The sequence below is a fragment of the Serinus canaria genome, chromosome 2 (genome assembly GCF_022539315.1).
Source record: "Serinus canaria isolate serCan28SL12 chromosome 2, serCan2020, whole genome shotgun sequence".
NCBI classification, from domain to species: domain Eukaryota; kingdom Metazoa; phylum Chordata; class Aves; order Passeriformes; family Fringillidae; genus Serinus; species Serinus canaria.
Window position 1 is genome coordinate 130257159 of NC_066315.1, and position 25995 is coordinate 130283153.

Here is a 25995-nt window from a genome sequence, read left to right on the forward strand (position 1 = left end):
AATTAGAAACATGTTACTGGAGTTGACTTTGCATTTGAATTTTTTCCATCTATTACAATTATTTTTTTGTATTTCTTGGATGACTGAACTTGGAAAAAAGCATGAATTAATTGCTTCAAAACTTTTAATCTGCAAACCTTTTGAAAATATTTTCACATTACTTTGAACTGAATTCTTCAGTATGTAATAGCTTCAAAATAAACTATTCAAGTTTTTAGTTTGTCTTTAGGATGAGACACAGTTTTCTGATACATACTTTTGACCATATAAACGTATTGCTGAAGCCACTTGTGGAAGAAAAAAATAGAAGCCTTACTAAAATAATATGGTAAAAGATATTGAAATGAAGCTTCCTTTTAATTTCAAAACCCTTCCAATTTCTTTAAATGGTCACATTTAACAGTTGGTGCTATTTTCTAACTGTTGTGATTTCTCAGCAGGACATTATTGACTGTAGATCACACCAGACAGCAAACACACTCTTATATTGTTTAAGAACACTGCTTTGTATTTTTTATTGTCTCATGAGACCCCAAGGTACATGGCCCAGTGTACCTTTGTCTACCATTTTCTCCTCTGATTCTCAAGACTGGCTCCCATGCTTCCTGGGGTATTAGATTAATTTGGAGTCTCTATCCATGACTTAGGCCAAAATTTTGAAAAATAAAACCTCATACCAAATAACTTTCGGAATTTTCCTGTGGGAAGGAGAACTTTTCTTCTTCTCTGTTCTCCCTGCAAAGATGAAGACTATTTCAGCATGGCTGAGGTTTGTGGATGCTCAGCAGCCTGCTGTGTCTGGATCTGGCACTTCATCCAGCTGCTTTTACATTACTTCATATTGGGACAGGCAGTTTCTTTTGGTGGATTGAAAATTCACATGCTGGGCACAGACTCTGTGTTGTTCAAGTTGTGACAAAAAGGCCCAACTTCCTCAGGAGGAAATATGACAAATGAGATTAAGATTTTCTTTAAAGAAAACAAAATTAAACAAAAGAAACCCCAAATCCCCCCTGAAATATTTTTATGTTCTTATACCTCTGAAGAGCAAAAACCTTTTTTTTGTATCTGTTTCAAGTAAAATTAGAATTATCCACATATCTTTGATTGCTTTATTTTCCTCACTTCTTTTGAGCATTCTTTGTATTTTGGTTCAGTGTTTCTCCCAGAGCCTAATTTTTTCCTCTGGGACCTGGCTATCATATGTGAGATTGTATTTGCTTTACGTGGCAAGGTTTTGGTAGTGGGGTGGACTGCGGGGCTGACATCTGTGAGAACATTCCAGAAGTTTTCCTCATATTCAAAGAAGCCAGTTCCAACTGGTTCCAAATGGACTTTCCCAAGTTGAATCTGTTCTGCCCATGAACAGTAACAGGTGAATTATTTCTCCCTGACTCCTCTGCTAGTCCAGCTGAGTAAGGGGAGTGATAGCAGCTGTAGTGGGTTCCTGACACTCAGCCAGGATCAGGCCACCACAGGGATTCTGTTTCAAGTCCTGTAATCTGTGTGCTGAGTTCCTCTCAACTTTATCTGGTAGAGCTGTTGAAAATTTTCCTTCACCAAAAGGAGTTCCTGTTGGCCCTGTAAAGAGCTACCTGAATAGTTCTGTGATCCTGCTTTGGAAACTTTCATGTTTCTATTGACAACCTAAAGAAAACTGATTGTACAGAAGCTGTAGGCATTTTGTTGTTCAGCTGTGCACTGCCAATTCCCTCAGTGATTATTCCTGATAACGATTCCTGGTAGGATGCCAGAAACTTCTCTGGGTAGTCTTCCTCCTAAATATAAGAAATGAAGTGCTAAGTATATGTCCATAGTAATTTGATTTTAGAAAATCCATCACCTAAGGAAGTTGAAGCGAGGTGGTGGAAAGGGCTTCACTCTGCAGCACCACTGTATTGAGATGCAACCTCTAGACTTCTAAAGGAAAGAATTCAGATTTTTAGTATTACAACCTGTAAATAGATATAAGTATGTAATAGAAGGAGTTGCCTCTGAACTGCATCCATACACTGAAAAAAGTGGGGAGTGTTTTCTAGATATTCTTCAGTTTGAGGAAAATTATACGAATAAGAAAGATTTCTTTAAAGACTGCATTGTACATGTTTGTTCACAGTTTGGAGTTAAAATTCCCAATGGATTTCAGTTTTTAGCTGCTGTAAAAAAATTATTGCTATTGTTTAGATTTTGAAATATAGCATGGAAATAATGGTTGAATAATATTTATGAGGGTTTGGGATCAATTTAATGGTTGTGGATTGCAAGTGCTGACTTCTGAGGTGGTTTAGAATAAGGCCTTTGCTAGTTTTGTGAAATTAATACCCTACTTTTTATTAAGTAATTGTTTAACTGTTTAACACCCTTCTTTTTAATCACTAGGTGATGCTTTTCCATGGACAATTAGTCTGCATCATTTTAGTGTATATACCCTTCTTGGACAACAGATGACTCTTAATTTGGTGGAACCAATGGGCTGTACTTCAACTTTAGCTGTGACTTCACAGAAGCTGCTTGCTTCAGGGCCAGAATCCAGACACTCGTTTGTCGTCTGCCTCCATGTCGACCTTGAATCCCTTGAAATAAAATGCTCCAACCCCCAGGTTGGTACATTTAATTGATTTATAAAAGGAAATTAACAATAACTTGATTTAAGTACAATTGATCTGCATTTTCATGAAGAGGGTCTCTATCTTAATTTTTTTTTAACTGGGCCATCAAGATCAAGGTGCTTAGATTGAGATTTGCTTTGAAGCTCTCTCAACTTCTGTAATTTAAACTCTTCTCTAAATGTAATAGCTGTAGTAGAAATGCATCTTTTGGCTGATGGAGTGAAATGAATTGCAGATGTACCATTAAATGCTATGATACTGTTCTGCTGTCACTGTGGATTCTTATAATGAAATGGTTTAATGTAGTTTTTTTGCTACATTTTCATTGAACTAACGTTTCTTTGAACATAAAGTGTCTTTTAGGCAAACAATGGTGTCCTGCAGTAAAAGGAAGAAAAAACAGATGAATGCATGTAAACAAAATTTACCACCTCATTTGTTTTTATTAAAAGGAAAAGGTGTTCTTAGATTTTTTTCAGAAGGCACATATTGTATTTTAATGACTTGGACCTTGTTTGCCTTAATTTCAAGTACAGTAGGTATTTAATAATATTTAAAGTGGAATGCATTGTTATGAGTGCAATTCTTACCTAAATGTGAGTTAAGAACAAAGAAGAAAATAGGAAAATACAATATTTTTCAAGCATTCCTATTAAAGTGTAAGTAAGTAATTTGTTTTGCAAACTGTAAGAAAGTATTTCCACTAAAAAACTGAAACTCTGAGCTCCATATAAATTGTATTATGTGCATAGTGAAATGTTAAAATGAAGCTGTAGTATAGAATATTAGATCAAATGTTGTTGTATTAAAGGGTGTCCTTGTACACTGTGATGTTATTATTTATTGAAGTATTCTAATGACTCAAAGGATACGGAGAAATTATTTGAGCTTACTAAAGGTTCTTGAACTGTCTTTTCTCCTTTACATGTGCCTTACTTGTCCTTTCTGCTTTACTTATGCAAAAGGGAAGAAAAAAAGGCAATCAGTCTTCTTGAACCAGATGTTGAAGGATAGAAGATGAAAAATGCAGTTCCATAAACAGCATTTGATAGTCATAAATTCACAGTATGAAATTTGATCTCTTACAGTGACAGGCTGTATTTTTTCTATAGATGACAGCCTCAAACTAGGTGAAATTTGGTGAATTTGTTAAATGGTAGCAAAGGTGATGTATTATATTTATATGACTATTATGATTTAATATGAAACCATGTTCTGATGGCTGTAAAGTCAATAGATACTTGCAGTGTGCAAAATTGCCAGGATGTTGTCCTTAGTTGTAATTTTCAATTTTGTAGTAATATGTTATTTTTTAAAGTATAAAATGCTGTAACTTATTGAGCTTTACAGATTTTGCCAAGTAGTCAGTGGGGTCTTATTGAGTTATGTGTGGTTTTGCTGAGGAGGGAGTGGAAGCAGTGAGAGGGGGAAGCTTTTTTTAACAAATACTGGCAGTTACCCTTTTTGTTCTACCATTTTTCTTCTCTTAAATAGTGTGTTCTAAAAATAATTATTATCTCTGCTCAAAAATACTGGGAAAGGACAGAAGCTTTACACTTACACTAGCCCTTCTCACATAATCAGAAATGTATTTGTAAAATATTGAGATTAGGCATTTGAAAACACACAACCAACAAGAGAAGAAGGAATCCTTCTAATTTAGTCAGTAACAACCAGTGGAATGAAATAAAGTGCATTAAAAATAACCAAAGATGTAACTTTATCTGAAGTTTTGAAATTTTATTTACATGTAGACACATGCCATCTTTTTTGTTTTAATGAGGCTTTATTGTGAGGCTTTTTGGTATTTTTACCTTTTAATATAAATCTATGAAAATCATCTCCCTCTAATGAAAGTGTGTCTTTTTGTTTGCTGAATTTATGCCACAAACATAAGTTGAGACAGCCACGATATACACAGTATCACCATGCAATTTCAGAAGGCTTTAAGCATTTGCCCATACAGAGTAACATCATGTCACTTCAGAAGGCTGCAACCCTCTGCCCTTTTTGTTCTTTAGCCCAACTTTTATACCATTCATGTTTATGCATTGCTCCTGTGTGCCCTTTGTTCCCTTTGGGGATTGGTCACTGCACCTGGGCACTCCATGTCTCATTACTTTCAATGCTGCTCACCTGCTTTTCACAGCTGTAGCCCGCTGGGTCTGAGGCTTGGCCACAGCCCCACTCCCAGGTACTACAAGCTGTGTACCTACAAACTTATTTTCTCCCTAGCTTCAAAGTGGGATGGAGTATTTTGATGATACTGCTTGGTTGGCTGGTGATGTTCATTGACATGGCTACTGCTGTCTGAAATAGCCACTGTTTCAGAGTGGCTGGAAAGATTCTAGCCTGAGCAATTTCAAAAAGTCTCCCTGACAAGATATGTAATTATTGGTTTTAATGATTGTGACTGCTGCAACCCCAGTAAGATTTGAACCTTTCAGTGTTGGATTAACTGATGACAAACCTTGTATATGAGCATGTACGTAAACACAAGTCACTTCTTTTCCATTACTTTGTGCCTTTAGGAACAATAGCATAAATAATTTTCTGAAAGCCCTGTTTCATTAAAACATAAAAATATAGGTTAAGTTGTCTTTTGGTTTCTTGGAAAGAAATTGGGACATGGGGAAATTGCAAGCATGTATGATTTGGATATCTGCCTGTATCCTATTAAATTTCTAGAGATATTTTTGCCAGCAAAGTGTCAACACCAGTTAATGCTGTATTAGTCAATCAATTGGGTGGACATTACATTAGTTAGTTGCATTAGGACATTCGTTGAGCTTCCTGCATTACATGGAAAAGATTTGGGAAAACTTAGAAATTTGAATTTGGTAATTTAAAGTTTACCATGCCTATATGAGTGCTACAGACGCAAAATACTTTAGAGCATAACTGAAGGAGTTCTTCACCAGAGCCAGAATTGTTTGGCTGTCGATTGCTCTGTATATGAAGGGGAAAAAAAAATGTACTGTGAGGTTTATTTCCTCCAAGGAAAATTCTGTCAAAAGATTATGTGACCTGCTCTTTGTAAACCTTGAAACTTCAAAAGACAATCCAAGATGAATTAACAAGGTTTTTATAAAATTCCAACATTTCACCTCTTAAGAAAGGACTGCACCATGTACTTTGAGACTTCATCACACATTCTCACGCACAGAATCAAGTACTGTTTTATATCAAATATAGATTGACAGCAGTGTTTTTCTGCATCTGTTCTGCCCACATAAGAAGCCAGCTTCATAGAGCAAAAGTGTCCTGAGGCTTAAAGTTCTTATAAATATGAGAATTTAAATTTTTTATAATGGCAACTTGGGTATGGTATCCAGCTGTGAATCTGCTTATATATTATTTTCAGTTTTCACTGACCTTTTTTTATACAGTATATTCCAATATGTTGTCATACAAATTCCATGATTAATGCCTATTTACAAAAACTTATGTAAATATCTTAGAACTGAGTCAAACAATGTGCAAGTTAAACAGTGTGTTTCTAAATATTGGAATGACATATGCCGGGAGACTGTTGAGTTTGGTAGTGAATATTCTTCCAAAGCCAGATCAGTTTCACATGCTGCATGGGATCATTATTTTAATAGAATTTGAGTGATTAATTTTGCATTGTTAATATTTTATAAAGTTTACATTTGCTTTTTCCTAGAGACTGTATCTATACACATGAAATATATGCTAAATTACCTTTGCATAATTGTTTTAAATTTATGTTAGTAAAAATTTTACAAGACCATGTTATTTTTTATGCTTTTGAGCTATGTACCATATGTTTACTCAAAGAACAGATTATTCTTATCAAAGTCAATATACTGTAAATGGTGCTAATTATTTAATTTGCAATGTAGTTGCTTATCAGAACATTCTAAATGGTGAGAAGTTCAGTTCTGCTATGTTCCAAGTCTCAGTGGAGGACTTTGATGATTTTTCCTTCACCTTGTTAAGAAAAGATTCATCCTAAAATTAAGTTTTATTTTTTCTTTTAGGTGCAGCTTCTGTATGAACTGGCTGAGATCACAAGTAAAGTTTGGAATAAAATACAGAGGAAAGGAGTTCTATATCAATCTGTGTCTTCTGTCTATACTGAGACCATGACAGGACCTTTTCCTCCTAGCTCCCCAGTTAAAAGTAGTGTTGGTACCATTCCACCAGATACCAGCACATACAGTCCATCTGCTGACATTGGAACCACTACAGAGGTATTTTTATTTCTTAAAAAAATGTGTTGTGTGAGTCTGACCTACAAAATTTAGTGGTGGGCAGTCAAGGATGAACCAGAAAGAGCCGTAGAGTCCAGGTGGTTTGACCCAATAAACTAATGCACAATACTTTATTACTGATTTTGGTGGAACAAAAAAGAGAAATTATTTGCTGTATATGGCTATATTTATTATTTGTCTGTATTGTTTCTCTCTGAAGTGAGTGTTTTTTATCTTGTGTCTGAAAACAGTGGTTAGTGTTTTCAGGTCAAGAAGCATGAGCCATTTTTCAAGTCCAGAATTAGTAGAATAGTAAGTGCTGTTTTGAAAATACCTCTGATACCTTGCTGCTTGTGAGCTGTTCCAAGTAGTCAGCCAGTCACTCTGATGGCTGGGTCAGTAGAGAGCTGCTGTGTGTAAATTGCATTGGCAACTAGCAGAGGTACTGGGCTGTGAAGGCTTCCAAGGTTGGCATTGCACCCAGCTGTGTGCTCACCCCACCTCCATCCAGTCACTGTTGAACCACTGTGCCATCTGTGACCTACTCCTGGAGCTCAGTCCATTCCCCTATCCCAGCTGTCCATGTCTCACACTGCTCTTGTGGCTCTGTCACACGAGCATTTGGGTATGCATCTTCAGATATAAGACTGGCCACTGGGTTTATGTATTTCTCCTTCTTTAATTTATAACACTGTGTAACTGCCTGGAGAGATCTGGTACCTGATCATAGTGTCAGTGTTTGCCTGAGACTGTAAAATATTCAAGGCAGGGGGAGGACTCCTGTGCCACACTGAGGAAAGCAGGCTGATTCTTTTATCAGCATGAGTGCCATGTTAAACTTCACCCATGAGTACCATTAGCCAGAAGTCACCAGGGAGCTGGTATAGAGTAGAATGGATGGTCTCAGGAAGCTTTGCAACTGCACAGGCATAGTATTTGTGGTTTTCTTAGTGCCCCTGTCAGGTTTCCAAGTTAAAATAGTGAGTTGACCTTGTTGTGCTCGAAGAGCAAGTCAAAAATGTGTCAGATGAATTGAAGGTATCACATGTGTTCAGTGCTTTGTTTGTAACATAAATCTATAAGAATGTAGGGAGACTTTTCTGAATGACTGGCTTTCAGTCTCAGAATAGTCCCATCAACTTTAGGGATACCTCACAGAACAGTTCTGGAACACAGGCAGAAATAGAGTAATTTGGATTCTGATTGCAATACATATTCAGCACTTGGCCAGGATTGACTTAGCCCTGTGTATAGTTTATGTTAATTCTCAGGTTTGGAGAAGGTGAAATGGTGATTGCTAGTGCCTACTTTTTATATGCATCACACACACACACACACACAGAGAAGAGGCAGCTGACATTAAAAGGTGTTTGGGCTAAAGTTTCAGTTCTTAAGTTATTTCACTAAAATGTTTGTAGGGTTTTTAAATAGCCTTGTGTTTGGTGTTTGCATGTGTGCATGATTTCAGTTATGAAAAATATTGCCATGGATACAGAATTGAAGGTAAGCAATAATAGTAAGAGAACAATATGGTCACAAAAATAGTGGTTTTTCCCTTACTCACATCAAATTAATTTCTCATTACTATCAGAAACCACCAGCTTTATAAATAGCAATTTGTTTTTGATCATCTACAGAGACAGCAGTATTTGGAATACATTTTGTATTTCGAGTATTAATTGAAACTATTCAGTAATGTTTTAATCCATATGTTACCAAGATTATTTTAGTAATATGGGTCCAAGTTCAGTGTTCATATCCTACCCTTTTGCAAAATGTTCTCCATAATTTATTTAATTTTCTTTGTATTCTCAACAAGTGTTATACACTGGCTAGAAAATTTCTTCTCCTAAAAAATCTAAATTATCTAAATGAAATTTAGTGAATTAGTGAACAAGGGACAGTATTAGAATAGATTAATTAAATAATAATATATATTTCTGTAGGTTTGACTTGGGGAAATTTTAGAAAAGTTAGTGTTTTATCGGGCTCTGTATTTAGTTTTTATATTTCTATTGTTTTGAGCCTTGAAATCTTGAAATGTATCAAACAAAAACAGCTTTGCTGCCATAGCTATGGGATTTTTTAAGTTTAGAGATTTTATAGTTTCTGTGTTTTGCTCTATGGGAGACACATGATTATTTTTAAAGCTTCTTTCAGCTGCAGCAGACTTGCTATAAAAGAAGAAAGCAAGCTTCCACAACTATTTATATCAGATAGCAAAAAAAGGATAATTTGTTTATGTGATTTGTGAATGATTTATATTTTAAGCTGTGTCTAATTCTTTTCTTGCTGACAACTTGATGTGAGCACCATGGTCTGATGTGGAAAAAGCTACCTAGGCTTACTGACTTTGAGCCTGGGTGGTGGTAGGACAGGGAAACATGAGTGAGAGGCTTAAATACTGGAGGCTGGAAACAGTTAATCATTGTTACCATCCCTGCCTTGGAAAAGGTAAGGTAGTGCAGACTGCAACAGCCCACTTGTTACTGTTTACTGAAGTACAAACAGTGGTAGAAGTGTTTAGTCCTTGGGGAAACTCAGTGATTGAGCAAGAATGCAGAAGTTATTTTGATAAGGCATAGCATTAGTGTGGCCAAACTGTGATCATCACTGAGCTTTAGGCAGGCCAAGGATGAAGGCCTCATATGTTTGGATCTTCCTGATGAACAAAGATAAATTCTGGTAAGAAAATAAACTCAGTATATTGGTCAATTTGCATCAATTGGTAAAAGAATTAAATTGTATATTTTAGGACTTGGCATGAGAAGTTGTGGGAAAATAGTTCAGGGTTTCTGACTCTGGCTTGATTTTTCAGTAGATCTGGAAACAGAGCAGAAAAGTAATGCATAAACATATTTAACAATAACATGCTGGGTGCTGAAAATCCAAAATGAAAATTGAAACTCGATGAGAAACAAGAGTCTTTCGTCTCACTTCAGTTTCTTAGTTTTTTACTGCAAAAAGTTTCTGTGAATTTGAGCTTACAAAAAATAAAAGAAGATGTCAGCTACTGCAGACCATCAGTTTTTCAGGCCCTTTGACTCTGCCTAATGGTTGTGGTTACAGTATCATGAACAGAGGGCTAAGAAGAAATGCATTCTCTTCCATTTGTTTGCCTCCCAAAGGACAGTCATACAACATGTTCTGTCTGTCTTCAGAGGAGCATCTGCCACTAAGGGAATGGGCCAGTTCAGCTGTTTACACAGGTTTTCACTGCAGAAAAAATATTGGTAGTATGTTGAAGTAAAAGTGTTGAAGGGGGCAGAGGCAGCACCGTGTCCCTCTGCCAGGGATGGGGTGTTGAGCAGCTGGGGGTGTCTCTGGACCAGCTCTGCAGCTGCCATGGCTGCCAGCAAGAGATCACTGCTGGACACCACAGACCAAGGTTTAGCTACCCTGACGTGCTGCCACTCCAAGGGGGAGTAAGGGAAAGTCACCTGGAATTCTGGAGGGGAATGCAGTAGCCCAAATACAGAATTGTAGGTGAGGTGAAGCCCAAGGGAGTTGAGGCCCTTGTTAGGATTTTCAGGCTGTGTGGTAGAATGAATTCCAAACCCTGGCAATTGCAGGTCCAGCTTCTAATGATACATCTGGGTCTGGGTATCTGTAACTCTAGGGTAAATACTGTTCTTTAGAAATCTCAGAATTACTGTTTTAAGTAGCCTTGTGCCAAAATTACCAACTGACTGATTCTCGGAGAGGCATTATACATAATTTAATATCTTCAGAAAAATAATCCAAAAGAAGTGTGGGAAAATTATAGCGTGACTTTTCTTCACAGTAAAGTTATCTTTGTACTCAAACCACTAAATAAAAATAGCTCTCTGTGGAAAAAAAAACCTAACAAAATGCATGAAACAGCTGAAAACATTAAATTACAGAAATAAAGGAACCCAATTATAAAATTCAAAAATTACCATGGTGGCAATACAGATTTGCTGTTAACTGTACCTCTTTAAATTTAATCAGCTATTGTTTACTTATTTTTCAACTATCAGAAATGTAGAGACCTGCCAAAATTTTAGAACAAAGTTGATTTTCATTCAAAATCCATTTTGGAACATGTTCAGTGGGAGAGTGGGGGGGGGGTGTGGAAGACAAGAAGAGACTGTCTCTCATTCCCACCCATTCCATCACAGTTTGTAAGTTGGTTTGGCAAAATGAAGTGTGCTTATGGTACAAACAGAACTTGAAATATTCTTCAGATTAAAAAAATAAAAGAAAAATAAAAGAAAAAAAATCTTTTTATAGAATGCAAGGAATAGAGAGCCACAAATGGGTCCACAGAACATCAGCATTGTCAAGAACATTGGCTTGAACTGTAAATCAGTGTCAAAGTATTGTTTTTCCCTTTCCTTACCTTAATTGGCTTTTATATCTTGATACTTTGTGAAATCCATCTGAAGATCTCAGGACAGGGAAATTCTTTTTGGCTGGCTCCTTTCTTCAGATCTGCCCTGCTGAAGGGGTCTGCCCAAAGTACTGTTGACTCCACCATCTTTTTAGGGCATGTGAGTTTTGATGAGAAAGGTCATCTCAGACACAGTGGAAGTCCAACACTGATGCATCATCTTTTAGGGCAATCATTCAAAGGCAAATTATGAAGGTGTGGGAAGTTATTGAAAGGCAGAGTGTCAAAGAAGCTGTGTGGATGTTATACAAAAGAAACAAATAGAGAGGCACTGATTGTCAGAAATCGAAATTATCAGAACTAATGCCATTCTCATGGCATGAAATCTCAAGTCATGAAGTAGGTTGAGGCTTTTCTGATGTCCTCTAAGAATGAGGACTTTGCAAGTAAAGACTCATTAAAACGGGAGATAGGATTCTCAAAGCATTGTGCTTTTGGAAGGATAAATTTTTCACTCCTACCCTTCACTGCTTAACAAGTGAGCAGAGCAGTTGAAGGGAGACAGGCTGGTGTTTGCAGAGGGTTCACAGGCATGGTGGAAGACAGCAAAATGGCTGGGTTATGTCACTGTCTTATTACTGGTGCCGGCCATTTCAGGAGAAGCAATAAGGGCTAACGCTGGTTAGCACTGGAGAAGTGACAGCTCTGCCTACATCCTTTCAGATGCTGGGGAGTTTGCAGGCCTGACAATCTCCAAGGCTGCTTTCCCCTTGGAACTTTTTCATTCCAAGGACAGATGCTGGCATTCTTGAAGAAAACTGAATTTTGTTTACAGTGTTGAAAAGATATTTACTCTCATGCCACTGTCAGTTAGTATTGCCTTGTAGGATAATTAAGTGGCACTGGAGTAGAGCTCTTTGTGGACATAGTAGGAAATAGCTTGCAAGGACATGGTTAGCAAATAGTATTAAGAGGTGGAAATCTGGACAAAAAAGGCAAGAGGCAGGAAGGATTTTGCTGGAGAAGCAAATAGGAAATGCAAGTCACAGCTTGTGAGAAAAAAGTTAAGCTCTGCCCTGAACGTGTTATCTAGCAGGTTCTGCCACACTTTTTTTTTTTGCCTCATTTTGTTGGGTGTGTATGTTCAATGTGCCACTCCCATTTGGGAGCTGGAAGCATCATAGTGAAATGAGCTATCTGAGGTTTCTCCATTGACATGTCCTGCTGTGGCAGGCATTAAATATTATTAGATACACAGCAGGAGACAGGTCCTGCTATATTTAATAATTAAATTTGCAGGCAGTGTAAGAGTAGAACAGAAGAGGAAGAGTAAACAAGCACTAAAAGCAAGAGGGTGATGCTAAGTCCATGATTTGGAGAGATTTCAGGTGAGATTGTGTAAGGAGGTTAGTTCACTTAGAATGTGATAGAGAGCAAATGCTTTTTTGGATCTCAGGAGTCTAAGAGTTTTTCAAAAGATGATCACCTATGGCTCTTCAGGTAACCTGTTCAGAGCTGTAAGCTGTATGCCTTATATAAGATAAACAAAAAGAAATAGAAATATACTTGTTTTCTTTTATGCCTTTTGATTAACTCAAAGCCACTGTCACTATAGATGACTGAAGGTGAACTGGATCTTAATTTTCATTGCATCACGTCATATTACATCTGTTAAGCTGGTCCAGGTATTACAGTCTCATATTTAGGTGTTATTTTCTTGAAGCATACGCTGATTAGTTGGACGAGCTTTCCCTTCCTCATACAAATGAGTATCTGGAATGCTAAGTTCTTTGAGTCAGCAATGGACAAAGTAGATGATTTCTTCCCAATTGTAGTATCACTGAGCTTTTCAAGGGTAAAGGTTACTGCATGCAGATAAAGTATCTTTGCTGTTTCTCTTTGTGTCCTCTTATAGTTTAGAAAACTTATAATTAAATTGTAGGCCTGAGTTAAATGAAAATGTGATTTGTCAACATAAATGCTTCCATATGGGTTTGGGCTAGGTTCTACCCATCCAGAAAATAGATTGCTAACAGAACTTCCATTCTTGCAATTTCCAGCCTTGGGCTGCAGAATGAGGCAAGTGCTGTCAGACTTTAATTTTGCTACTGAAATCAAGCTTTCCTGGGCATCTGAAGTTAAAACGAGTGGGTTCTGAATCTTGCCTGATGGGTTAAAATGGTTTCAGTCTAATTGTAGTGCTTACTATGTAGATCTGCCTTCTGGGGTGTCTTCCATAGAAATAATCTTGGCTTTTAATTAGATAAATCTCAAACATGTTGTTCATCATATTTTACAATGCCTAATCCCACAAACCTTCAATGAAAGATAAGACTTTGGGTGTTTATTGGTCTGTTAATCTTAGAAACAGCTTGGTCTTAGTGGATCAAAGTGACTAAACCTTTTTCCTTTCTTTGTGCTTGAATGAAGAAAATTTACAACACATGGTGAAGTTGCAAGTGGAGATGCTTCTGGATACTCAGGAGCTTCTGGATGATATTAGTGACTTATGTGTCTCTTGCGTTCAGTTTAATAGGCTGTAAACACTGGGGGCTGATGATCAGTTATGTTTGCATCTTTCTTTCCCTATCTGGAAGATCCAGCAAAGGAGCAGGATGAAATCCTTTGGCTGGTAAATATCATCAGAACATGCCTGCATTGCTCTAATAAGCCCACATAACAAAATTTTCAGTATAGCTTTCATTTGTCATCATCTTCTTCTAAAACATTAATCTTTGTGTCTTCTTTATTGAGCCCTTAAAATTTTAGGGAAGAAGCAGAGATAACTGATGGCACAGAAGCTTCCACAAGCTCATTTGTCAGCATTTCATACATTTCAGAATATTAAAAGTGACAATCATTTTTAAACAGAAGTATTTAGAAAGAGGCAAATAAAAATTTTCCAATTCTTACAAAAAGTTATTATTATTTTCTGAAATCTTTTTTCTGAAATTACAGGGAAGCACATACAAGGGGGGAAAAAAATGACTCAAACGCACTGTGTACATAGTGTAGGGGTTATGGCCTTGCTAGGTGGCTCTTGATTTGATACTTCCAGTGGCTCTTCCTTCTTTTGCCTTTTATATATGTGCAGGCCTCCATATGCCTTTTCCAATTGCATCTCCAAATATTCCTATTAGCCTTTGTTTTAAATTGATGATAGCATTTCCATGGTGTAGCATTAATAAGGCAAGTGTGCTTTGCCAAGGAAACTTGTCATAAAACCTTACAGTTTTACCACTCAGTCTTTGCCATTGTCTGTTATCTCTACCAAAGAAAAGAGAAAAATACTTGTTTTATCTTTTCCTGGTGTTACAAATGGCTTAATTCAAATATATGATTTGGAAATCTGTATTTCTGTAGTTTGTACATCCATATCACTTGAGATAGAAGAAATCCCCAGAAGTGGTGAAAAGCAATACTTCTTTTCTCCTCAGCTATTGTTTTTGTTTTGTAGGGTGATTCTCTTCAGGGTGGTGATGATTCTCCATTCTCAGACTCCATTACATTGGAACAAACAACAAGTAATATTGGAGTTTCAAGTGGACGGGTCAGCCTATGGATGCAGTGGATGTTGCCAAAAATTACTGTAAAATTGTTTGCTCCTGATCCTAGAAATAATGGCACAGGTATTCTGCATTTTTCTGCCTAATGTACTATTTTAAATTCCATTTGAATTCCTTATGTGCTCTTTTAAATAGCACACCCTATTTTACAGCACAGTATTATCTATTCAGAGCTTGTATCAACATTACTGAACACTATAACACATAAATAATGGGTTGAAGCTCTATTTTAAATAACAGCAACAAAATCTAGCTGGGTTACTGCATGCAAATTAGAATTCAGTGTTGTTCTTTGGCGTAAACTTTCCTCTCCATGTGGACAGATGATTAAGTTAAGCTGGAAATAAGTTAGTTCAGTTCTGTAGAGTGCTGCATTTATTTCCTTAGAAACAATCATGTTTCATTTTGATATGCTTTATTTATATATTTTGTCTATGTCCATATATTGTCCATTCTAATTTATACTGATAATTTCAAATTTCAATTTAATATAATCACCATAATATAATCGTTAAAGTCAAAGGAAGTTTAATACAGGGTTCAGAGGAGAAGTTTAATCTTCTGTGTTGAAAGAAAAATATGTGTTGTGGACAGCTTATCTTTTTTCCTGTTTGAGATATAGTTGGATTTTCATCCAATGATAATTGTTTGAAAGAAACTCAGATTCCATAAACTGCAGGACTTCATTTTCTTTTTCTAGGAAATACTGCTGCTTAGCTATTAACATTGGTGCCCATAAAAATGTGAAAAAATAAAGTTACTAATTTTTAAGGCTAGTTTTCAAGAAATGTACTTGAACCTTTGATTTTAGGGAAACTAATTGCACATGAGAAAGAAAAATCTAGAATAATTAGAGTCAGTATCTTGGCAAATATTTTTTTCTTTTTTTTCCCCTTAGGAATTATGCTATAAACACCTAAACTGGAAACCCCATATATATGTTTCTCAATATATTTGTATAAAAAGGTTTGGATTCTAGTATGACACTTGAATCAAAAAGTGCTTTATGAGAAAACTCTGAGGAGAAATAGCATCATCCTATTTACAAAATGCAGTGTCTCAGATATATTTCTTGCTTAAAATCCTTTAAGTTTCAGATTAATAACTAATAATTTTCTTTGACTATTGCAGAAGTCTGTATTGTCAGTGAATTAGAGGATCTCAGTGCCTCAGTGGATATGCAGGATGTCTATACCAAAATCAAATGTAAAATAGAAAGCTTCAATATTGACCATTACAGAAACAGGTAATTCCTGTGAGTTGTGATACTTCAATTTCAGGCTGAAAGATAAAGGCAGGTGTTGTTTTGGGTTTTTTTTCCTTCTTAATTCTTAACTTAATTTGAGGTAGATATTCAATTTCAGCTAAATTATTTTGACCTTTTAAGTAATAAAATCACCATTGTGTTTCCTCAGAATTAGATCTAATTCCAAAGAAATACATAGAAATCATATCAAATTTAGGAGAGTGAGTTTTTTCACACTTACTGCTCTCTTGATCCATTAAATGAAAATAATTTTAGCAAAACTTTAGAATGGGAAATTCCTAAAATATTGGTTCATGTAGTGTTAGCAAGTGCCATTATTTAATGCTTTATGCTATGTTACTCTTGCATGCTGAAAGAGAACCAACTCAGTTTTTCAGAAGCATCTGTTGCTGTGGCAAAGCAGCAATGTAATGAAGAGAGCTGAGGTGGTGGTCTCTGCTGGGTTACATGGCACAGTGTTGTGCCGACACCTGAGTAAAACTTCAGTAATCAAACTTGCATCATCAATACTGTGTATTCACAGTCTGCTTTCCACTCTGCAAGTCCTGTTGGCTGGATAATTTGCTGCATCAACATGGCTGTGTCACTTGACACCCAGGCACACGGCTCTGTAGAATGGCATGTGCCATCTTCTAGTTTGTGTTGGCCATGAACACACCAGTCTTGACAGAGAGAGAGCCTGTGCCGGCCTTGATCATCTGGGGTAGTATTTGCCATTAGAGATCAACAAATTCCATTAGGAATTAAGACATTAAGAGAAAATAGAATAGTTATGTTACTCTTTGAGTGGAAAAACATTGTTAAAAGCTTCAGCATGGCTGTTGGCATTGAAAATAACTAAAATATTTAGGAGCATAAATCATTTTGACTTAGGAACCAATGTCTGCAAGGTCTTGTTGAATGCTTATTGTTCCTTATGTACAATAGGAAAGAGATTTAGTATTAATTTAGCAACATTGCCATCATTTCTTTATAATTTTATTCCTGATGAGCTCTCTTAAAAATTATTTCAATTCCTTTCTGTTTGCCTACATTACAAATGCAGTTATTGTTTGTATGTAATATTTGCTAATTAAAATTTGCTTTTTTTTTTTTTGTCTATTAAAATCATGTCACCATGCAGGAGTGCTGAGCATGTCCTTGGGGGCAGCAGGCACAGCATGGCCAGCTGGGCAAGGGAGGGGATTGTCCTGCTCTGCTCTGCACTGGGCGGCCTCACCTTGAACATTGTGTGAAGTTCTGGGCACCACAATAGAAGAAAGTTATTAAACTACTAGAGAGCATCCAAAGGAGGGCAACAAAGAGGGTGAAGGGCCTTGGAGGGAAGCCATGTGAGCAGCATCTGAGGTTACTTGGTCTGTTCAGCCTGAAGAAGAGGACACTAAGGGGAGACCTCATTGCTGTCTGCAACTTCCTCATGAGGGGAAGAGGATGGGCACACACTGATCTCTTCTCTCTGGTGACCAGTGACGGGACCAGAGGGAACAGAATGAAGCTGTGTCAGGAGAGGCTTAGGTTGAATATCAGAAGATTCTATACCCAGTACACCCAAAGGCTGTTTGGGCACTGGAACAGCTCCCCAGGGAAGTGCTCAGAGCACCAAGCTGACAGGGTTGAAGATGCATTTGGACAATGCTCTTGGGCACATGGTGTGATTCCTGGGGATGGAGCTGAGTAGGGACATGAGTTGGACTCAGTGATCCTTGTGGGTCTTTTCCAACCCAAGATATTCGATGACTCTGTGAAATACCAGTAGCCAGCTCCACTTAACAAACTTTGGGCAAAACAAACAAACAAAAAACCCCTAAAAAACCCAACAAACTCAAAACTTACACCACTTGACAAAATTGTCACTGTTCTCATTTATATTTTCTAATCTATTTGGGGTACCTTTGCTGTGTGCAAATCTCTGTGGACTAAAAGCAAAAGCAGAGAATAGATAAGGTGAACTTTCTGTCTTCCAGGCCAGGGGGAGATTGGCAGTCAGGACATTTTGAAGGAGTTTTTCTACAATGCAGAGAAAAACTTTTGGTGAGATTTCTGTAGTAAACTAAGGTGCTTACCCGAATAACTCTTCTTAAGCAAATCACTTCAGTTTATTCTCCTATATATTAAAAAGAATGGTTACAAGAACTGTACAAGGCACATTTTAACACTCAAAAGCTAACTTTTTCTAAATAATACTGATTTTGTAACATATGAATACAGATTTGAATTCACAGTCTTTGTTCTTGTAATCTTTCTGCTCCTTGTTCTCCTAAAGCTGTTTGCTGAAAATCCAGGGTAAGTCTCTTTTCTACATCCAAGATTTTACTATACTTCAATTCTCATGTGTCTTGACCTCTTGCTTTAGGTTGTCCCTTCACATAAAATTTTACAGTTACCTTTTTAAATCTCTTTTTTTTTTGTTGTATCTGATTGAATTTCAGCTTTCTAGGAAAAGATATGGCATAGGTTTGTCTTGCAATTATATCGAAACACGCAAGCTAAATGTAAACAATTTTTTTGCTTACAGCAGCATGTTTTATTTCTTTTTTTTTTATTATTTCCTGTCTTCCATGCCTCGTTCATTACCTCAAGCCTTGGGGAAGATTCTTGGTCTCTGGGGCAATGTGGAGGTGTGTTCCTTTCCTGTACTGACAAGCTGAACAGACGTACCTTGTTGGTTCGACCTATCAGCAAGCAGGATCCTTTCAGTAACTTTTCTGGCTTCTTTCCTTCTGTAAGAATATTTTTAAAATTTTTGAATACAGAACTTTCACTAATAAATGCCAGCAAAAAAAGAGAAAAAACTCTTAAATTAATTTCTTGTAGTCTAATTTTTTTTTTGCACTAAGTATATTTCTTGGTGATATTGATTATGTAACTTGTGTTATTTCCACCTCATCCTTTAGTAATAGCTGTCATTTTTTAGTAGATAAGGGAATGAGGATTGATGGTTCACAACCTTGTACATAACAACAGACTGTTGAAGTCAGGGAGATTCATTTAAATTAGAAGTGAGCACACATGGTATGTTTCAAGGCCAAATATGTCAAAGCCAGTACTAAAGCTGCATTTTTTTAGTGTAATTCTGATATCTACTTAGAGATTTAAGTAGTTGGTATTACTGCACTATACCTTTATGCAGCCTTATAAAATTGCTTCTCTAATTATGATAATGTAACAATTAATAATTCCATATATGAGTCTTCCTTTTAAATGCTTGGAAGATTACTAGCTGATTCAGAATATCTCAGTGTGAGGTATTTCAGCCATTTTCTTCTTGCCTCTTTATGCTTGAAGAACTTCATGTGTTATGACATTGACCTTTTTATCTGTGGGTCTATGGAATTATTTTATGTTAGTGAAAGTTCTGGCTGGTCTGATTTATTTTCATCAGGAAAATCGATTGGGAATACTTTCTCTTATTCTGTTTGTTTCAGTTCTTATGGTAATTAAATTTACCAGTTTGTTTTAATTAATTTAATTTTAAAAGCTTCCAGTTTTCCACCATTTAAACTATGTATCCTCTGTATTTAAGAAAGAGATTTTGTTCTTCTGCTAACAATGTTTAAATTTTATTAAATTGATTTCTGTCAAATTTAACATGCTGAAACAAGCAGCTACTTGCAAAATATAGTTGCTTTTATTTGTGCTTACATGATTAAAGCTGATATTTAAATAATCCTAAAGAATTCTGTCAACATGTTTATTACATTTTTGAAATAATGTTTTTTACACTTTTCCATTTATAACAGTGAATAAAATATTTCAAAGGTAATATGTAAACTCTCCTATCCATCTTGTGGGAGCTAAGGATTTAATTGTCATCTTTAGCAAGACAAATGTGTCTTAAGTAAAAGAATCTGTTATTTTTAAAGTACAATGCAATGTATAATGAATTTATGTGCTTTAGTATGTGACAGAGCTATTTTCATTAAATACTCTCAGGTGATGAGGCAAAACCAGTACTTTTTAGGTGACTATGGGTGGTTTATGCACCCATGTTGAGATGGGGTGATGCTATCTGAGCACCCAAGTGATATTTTAACACAAATCTGTGGTTTTAGATGACCCAGTGCAGAGAAGTGTGGACAAACTGTGCATTCAAAGAAAGAAAAGTCTTTTGGGTTTTTTACTGTTAAATGACTGTAGAAAACTACTAAAAAATATAGAATCCTAAATAACCAGAAATATGGTAATTGATGAATGTTGCATGTAGATTTTTGCAGCAGTTTATTCATTTATTTCTTTTTCCTTGAAACAGACAACTGCAAAACTTTTAGATGGTTCACACCAGCAACATGGATTTCTTTCTCTCACTTATACCAAAGCTGTGACAAAAAATGTCCGGCACAAACTGATATCAAGGAATGAACGAAGAACATTCCAGAAGCTGTCAGAAGGTCATACTGATGGTTCTCCACATTTTCTCCATGAGATCCTTCTTTCAGCTCAGGCCTTTGATGTGGTCCTCTGTTTTCCTTTGCTAAATGCAATTGCAAGCATTTTTCAGGCCAGGTTGCCAAGGAGTCAAAAGGAGAAAAGGAAGTCACCAGGTCAACCAATGAGGACTCACGCTCTGACTTCCCGCAACCTGCCTCTGATTTATATCAACACGGGCGTGATAAGAGTCTTCTTCCCCAAAAATGAGGAAGATTATCATGTTGCAGAAGGTACAGTATTTTGTGTTAGAGATTTTTTGCTGTTCAGTATTGTGCACAAATTCTTGTAGTTGAATCATTGACCATTGCTTCAGTGTTAAAGGTCAGAGTTAGGAAATATCTAACATTCATGCTGCTTCTCTGCACATTTTCTCAAAATTTCTTTTTAGCCATTTATTTGATCCTTGCTATGGTACCTATAGAGTTTGCATTTAAAATGTGATTATAAAGAATGGTCAAAAACTGTTGAAAGAGAGTTTAACCCAGTTCTACAGTGGTGATTCTGTGTCAGCTTACATGACATGGTGCAATGTTCCATAGACAGCCATCCCAGCAGGGAGTGTAAGCAGGGAGCCTTAGCTCTTGTGGACATTGCTTTACTACCACATGGTTTTCCAGTTGTCAAGTAGATAGTTTAGTTTGAAAAGTATTATTAAAATGTACCTTATAGATGATGCTCAACAGATGATGCAGTTTAGCATTTTAGTTGAAGCTATCCCAGCTCTCTTGTGCAAGAGGCTTTCAGGTATTTACAGAGTTCAAGTACTGTAAGATGTTCATAAATATCTATTTGATTGATGGATAATACTTATTCTGTAAGATATTGTTTTCCCTTTGTATGGAAAAATATATTTCCATCCCTATTACAGTCTTTATATAAAAAGTGATGCTGATGTTTAAATTAGACCATGTAATAGCTAATAGGAGTACATTCACTTCTCACAATTCTTCTAGAGATTAAAAAAAAGTAGTGTTTTACTAATATCATGATATATTTATGTAAGTTCAGTAGGTATGGAGCTTTTTTTTTTTTTTACTATTATGTACAACACACAATATAATCCTAAGAGTATAGTCTTTAGATTTTTCTCATAACCTAATTGCAAGAAGTGCACGCAGTGATAATTTACATAGATCTTTTTTTTGCCAGCATCCTCTACAATTTTCCAACTGGGATTGCTGAAAACACAGGAAGATAAAATTAGACTGTCTGTCTTGGCAAGAAAGAATTATGATTCTAGTTGGAAGGGAGTTTTAGGGCATGCTGTCAAGGAAATCTTTTGTAAAAGTATGTTTTTGTAGCTCTGTAACTGTATACTTCATTTAAAAGAAATTATAAAAAAAAAACCCTTTGTCTTTTTGCTGTTTCTTGCTTAAGAATGCCTGCAAGGAACAGAATTGCCATGGTTAATGGCAATGTGGGAAGAAAAACTGTATGCTTTTAAAGCAAAATGCTAAAGATTATCCTAGTTAATAAGAAAGCCAGCTACACTCTTCCACTGGAAAACTCTAAAGTAGCATCACTATGAAAATTGGTACTGTTCTTTCATTTCTTTTTTCACCCCAGATTTTCCCAAAGTCTCATTTGGTTATGAACATGAAATTGCTTCTGTCTTCTCCTACTTATTGTCTTCAAGTACAATAGAAATTAGAAACAATCAGGAGCAAGAGTTGAGTAAGACCCACATCTCTGTTGTTTTGGGTCAGCAGAGTGTTATATCTTCTGGACATATGGCTCCATAAGATCCTCGTTCATCACTTATTGACTAGGAGACATTTTCAATCCAATAAGACTTGTGTGTTTCAATTTTTCATCACTGCAGGAAAAGCAGAAAAATTATTTCAGTTTCTCTTCTAGTCAGTTGTCTGCTGTTCGTACCCTGTGCATACTGATAGCTGCAAAAACTGTCCTTCTCTCAAACTCCACAAGTAATTGTGGCTTTACATATACAGTTTAAAAAAAGGCAAATGTGTTGTTTACTTGCAACTTCCATAACGAACTGCAGTAGACAAACACTGAAATAATCAAAATCATGTTTCTTCTTCTGAGGAATTTGCATACATGCCTGCATGACTACACCCACACAATTTTATAGTATTTTAGTTTCACAGTTTTTGCAGCAGCACCAATTAACATTTCTTTTTGTGGTAGATTTGAGGGCAGCATTCTATCCTTGGCAATAAGCAATGCTGCTTTCTCTGAGTTTGATTTGTTAACACATGAGGTGTATTTCAAGCTCTGGCCAATAGCCCACACTTACTCAGCCATGAAGTAAAGGTAACTAAATATATGAAAGCAATATATGACAAGGAACAAGAATTACTGCATAGAAGAAGACTATAAGTAAAAATTGTAAATTGCAAAAAAACTGATAAGAAGTTGTAAAGACGGAAAAAATCCACATCTGGCTGGTTTGAGGACAATAGCAACTCTTTCTTGTACATACTAGGAGCAAAATATCAGGAATCACTATAAAGGACATGATGAATTTGTTGATAGTGAAAAAGAAAAGGCAGCACACTGAATAAATGTATGTCCTGCATTTGTAGAAGTGATATATTCATGTCACATGAGTATGACTCTCTACTTTGAAGTCTGTCATAACATATGGTCTGTAACATCCTCCTCACTTACTATTAAAGTTTCAAATCAGTCAGGCTGAGTAAGTTGTGCTCAGAGATCTTGGTCTTCTGAGGCTAATTTTTAACACACCTTGGAAAAGCAGGTTTTAGACAGCTGAAGGTTTATCTAGTAAAATGAAAAGTGTAATGTTCAAATAAAATTAAGACAGGTAGTTTTATTGTTCTCCCTCAGAGAACATAAAGGAAAATATTACATGATTCAGTTAATAAAGAATTACATATTTTTTACATGATAATAAATATGGTTTTATGGGAAATTAGACATTCAAAAACATCTGATTTCCATTCTTCATTGTGGTTTCAATTCTTAGTTGATAAAATGTTTGCAAAGATTTTATATGCTTCGACTTCTCTAGGTAGTTTGACATTTTGTCTCTCATGGTATTTAATTTAAATACATCCCCATACTCTCTCTGTGGAAATGGTAAATGAATTAAAAATGGCTAACCAGGAATCTAAAAAAAAAACCCCACAAAAACTCATCAGTTGGGAATAATAAATGAAATTGGTGTTTAATAGTCTGAAAGTAAATATAAAACCATTGCTGCTATCATCAGCAAATGTTAGAGAGCATTTCCTGAGGCCATGCATCTGGGTTACTATGCTTGCATACTGCCTGCAGAAAGTACAGTAAATCTTCTAAAGCTAAAGTTATAAATCAAGGAAGATTTACACAGACTGGGTCTTCAGGACTGGAGAGACTATCCTGGGAAACAGTGGCTGAAACAGCTTGTGGGTCACAGTGGACTGAGGGAAAAGAAATAAGGGAGGTAGCTGTGCTTCTGCATATGGCAGATGCTGGAATATCATGTCCAGTTTGCTTTCTCTTGTAAAACTGGGTTTTGATAAAAGTAGAGAGGGTATTGAAAAGTATCAAAAACGTGAAGTGCTAGATGAGGAGGCTTAAAAGGAAGGATTAAAAGAGCATAATGCATTTAGCTCAGCAAAAAGATGACTGAGTGGATAAAACCAAATGAGATTTTGAACATCTTGATACTTGAGTCTGTAAGTGTTCCTAGATTGTACCTATATTTTAAGAATAAAGTAATGTATGTATATTGTAAGTATTCTTAACTTGTAAGTAAGTTTTTAAAATGTAGCAGAGATGTTTTTCCCCTCAAAATTTTAAATATCTGCAATGACTGTGATTGTTTACTACATTATTCCCATATTTTGGAAAGCGTGGGTTAATGAATGGAGATATGAATTAATCTGTCCTTTTAGAAAACAGCTGATTATATTAATGTCTGTGATTCTTTCTGATTTAAAATTTGCTTATTTATTGACCTACAGTAAACTGTAAACAAAAGGTCTGTGCCTGGCCTTGAAAAAAACTCCTAAAATATTTCTACAGCAGAGACTGTTATGGGTAGCCCTGTTCTTATTTTGTTTTGCTAAATGTCACAGACAAATTAAAATTCTTAGCCTAAGATATATTTTTAAGAACCACTTCTCAAGAATAAGGCATCTGCCACCTAATTCAGTTGCAGTGATATTTAATACCATCACTCCATTTTCTTATGTGAGTATTGGAAAGCAAAAACCCTAAGTGTACAGTGGCAGTATTCTAGTACTTAATACAGTGCCTTACTACTTTTTAAAAATATGAGTTTAGATTTAGTCAAAAATGGAGTTTTTCATCAGCTTAACTCTTTTATCTTATTTCTAGCAGCAAAACCATCTGTACTTAGTTTTGCTTTGGAGGGGTTAAGGGATTTGTCTTTACTTTTTAAGTACATGAAGTTATTTTAAATAGATGGCTTGTGTGCTAATACACATGTGTATCAGAACTTGTGTTCCCACTTTGCCACATATTTACTGGAACATTCCCGACAACAGTTTGAAAATATCATAGAATTTCTGTGATTTCTCAGATCTGTTCAGAAATATACATGTCTTTATATATATTTAGCTGTAAAGCATGGTGTCTTTTCCACCAAGACATTACTGGGTCTGAAGAAACCGTTTTTTTATAGATTTTGCTGGTTCTTACCACACCAAGCATTTCACACTTCAGTAAAATATTCAAACTGTCTTCTACTGCAATCTTGTTTTCAAAACTCATATATGAGAGTCTTGCAGAACTTCCTTGGATGTGGGAGCAGGTGTGATGTCGTTCCATCCTTGTTATATCTCACACAGGTTTTGTAGTGAGCTGTTTCCCTTCAGATGATGAACTCTTTGAACTTGCATCACACCTGCACCAGAGTTTCCCCGTTAATATGGAGACTTCTGAGCACAGCCTTATTCAAGTGCTTTGTCTGTGCCTGCTGACTGAGTTAGCTTTCTACAAAAAACATGGTGCTGTTTTATTTCTGGGCAGAACTTTGGTTTTTGTCTGATATGACCACTGCTTTTAAAACTGAGAAACTTTACATGTGGCTGAAATTTGAAAATTATGGAGATAAGTGGAAAGCAGAGATTTTTTTTCTTCTTGGAATTATTTTGTTACTGATGTGAAATTTACTGTCCAGTATTACATCTTGTTCTATGTATATGTGTCAGATTTCAGATTCTCTTGTTTCATTCCTTGTGTTTGAACTTTCCATGTGCGTTGCAGCCGATTCCAAATGCTACCAGGATGGTTATACTGTGATATCCTGTAATGTTTTACATCTAAAGATATAGGCCCATAATAAAAAGGGTGCACCATTCAGAGTGGTTTACATGCTGCTATTTCAGCAAATAGTTATTGGAGAAACAAACAGATCACAAAGAATATGTCATAAAATATCTGACATTTCATTTTGAAATACCCCCGCCCCCAAAAGTGTCAGAGAGATTGAGAAGTCGCAGACCAGGATTCAGTGGTGTGATAAAACTCTGGGGAAATGAAATTACAATAGTTTTGTCTTTATGTATCACAGCAGGGCTATTGATTTTATGTGGCTCCTGTGCAAAATTTAATCCTT

General features: G+C 36.1%; 2 protein-coding genes across 9 annotated transcripts in view; one reads left to right on the forward strand and one right to left on the reverse strand.

The window, feature by feature from the left end:
* Positions 1-25995, forward strand: part of VPS13B (vacuolar protein sorting 13 homolog B) — a 430054-nt gene that overhangs the window by 230157 nt on the left and 173902 nt on the right. For 7 of the 8 annotated variants that reach the window (XM_018912403.3, XM_030234395.2, XM_018912397.3 and 4 more), the window contains 6 exons: positions 2380-2600; positions 6614-6826; positions 14638-14809; positions 15878-15992; positions 18594-18735; positions 20263-20671. In XM_018912403.3, the coding sequence (XP_018767948.2) occupies positions 2380-2600; positions 6614-6826; positions 14638-14809; positions 15878-15992; positions 18594-18735; positions 20263-20671 (1272 nt within the window). Of the gene's footprint in view, positions 1-2379; positions 2601-6613; positions 6827-14637; positions 14810-15877; positions 15993-17977; positions 18045-18593; positions 18736-20262; positions 20672-25995 lie in introns of those variants that run through there. The other variant, XR_007776824.1, reaches the window with a different exon arrangement.
* Positions 1-25995, reverse strand: part of PABPC1 (poly(A) binding protein cytoplasmic 1) — a 688709-nt gene that overhangs the window by 143376 nt on the left and 519338 nt on the right. The gene's annotated exons all lie outside the window — the stretch shown is intronic.